This window comes from Lupinus angustifolius, unplaced genomic scaffold (assembly GCF_001865875.1).
Source record: "Lupinus angustifolius cultivar Tanjil unplaced genomic scaffold, LupAngTanjil_v1.0 Scaffold_187_11, whole genome shotgun sequence".
NCBI classification, from domain to species: Eukaryota; Viridiplantae; Streptophyta; class Magnoliopsida; order Fabales; family Fabaceae; genus Lupinus; species Lupinus angustifolius.
In genome coordinates, this window is record NW_017726768.1 from 9781 (window position 1) to 10861 (window position 1081).

General features: G+C 39.5%; 1 protein-coding gene across 1 annotated transcript; it reads left to right on the plus strand.

The window, feature by feature from the left end:
* Positions 1 to 339: 339 nt before the first annotated feature.
* Positions 340 to 925, plus strand: LOC109340537 (the record flags this gene model as incomplete). Its single annotated transcript, XM_019578251.1, has 1 exon — positions 340 to 925. A coding segment is annotated over exon 1 (586 nt), but the record flags the coding sequence as incomplete, so codon positions are not given.
* Positions 926 to 1081: the final 156 nt, after the last annotated feature.

The window sequence follows — 1081 nt, forward strand, 5'->3', positions numbered from 1 at the left end:
CTTAAGGAAATTAAAGATTTTAATACTTTCATATCTAACATGAATCTCTTGGACCTCCCCCTTGCTGGAATAAAATTCACCTGGGTTAAAGGCGATGGCAAAACTATGAGTGGTCTTGACAGATTTCTGATCTCTCCCTCTTGGGCTACTAAATGGTCTTCCTTGGTCCAGAAAGGGTTGAAGTGCCAGGTCTCTCATCACTGCCTGATTGTCTTTTATGATAATTATCAAGACTGGGGGCCAAAACCTTTTAGGGTTATTGATGCTTGGTTTGAAGATAAAGACTTTGTTTATTTTGTTGAGCAAAACTGGAATGAGTTTTCTCCCTCTTGCTGAAGTATGTTTGTTATTAAAGAGAAACTCAAACACTTTGATTCGGCTGTTACGGGGATTCATGACCTTGACCTCAAGAGTGAAACTATGGACCTTTCTGAAGAGGATCTCGGGATTAGATCGGAGCTGTGGGGGGATCTTTGGCGCCCTCAGTCTCTCCAACAAAACCTTATTTTCCAAAAATCTAGATCTAAATGGCTCAAGGAAGGTGATACTAACTCTAAATTTTTTCACGGGCTCATGAATCATAGGAAGAGGCAAAATTCTATTCACGGGCTAAATATTCACAAGCAATGGATTGAAGATGTTCATGGTGTCAGACAAGGGATCCGTAATCACTTTGAGAACCTTTTTAATAAACACAACAAGAATTGTCCGACCTTGTCTGGCATCTCTTTCAGCCAATTAGATCCTCCGGGTAATGTTTCGCTTATTTCAAATTTCGATGAGGAGGAGATTAAAAACTCCATTTGGGACTGTGAGGGCGACAAGAGTCCTGGACCTGATGGGTTTAATTTTAAATTTATCAAAGCTTTCTGGCATATCATGAAGGATGACATCATCAAAATGGTTCGCGATTTTCATGCTAATGGTAAAATTACTAAGAGTGTCAATTCCTCATTCATATGTTTAATCCATAAAAAATCTAATCCTCATCTGATTGGGGATTACAGACCAATTTCTCTCATCGGTTGCTTATACAAAATCCTGGCTAAGTTGCTCGCTAACAGATTACGGCAAGTGCTTG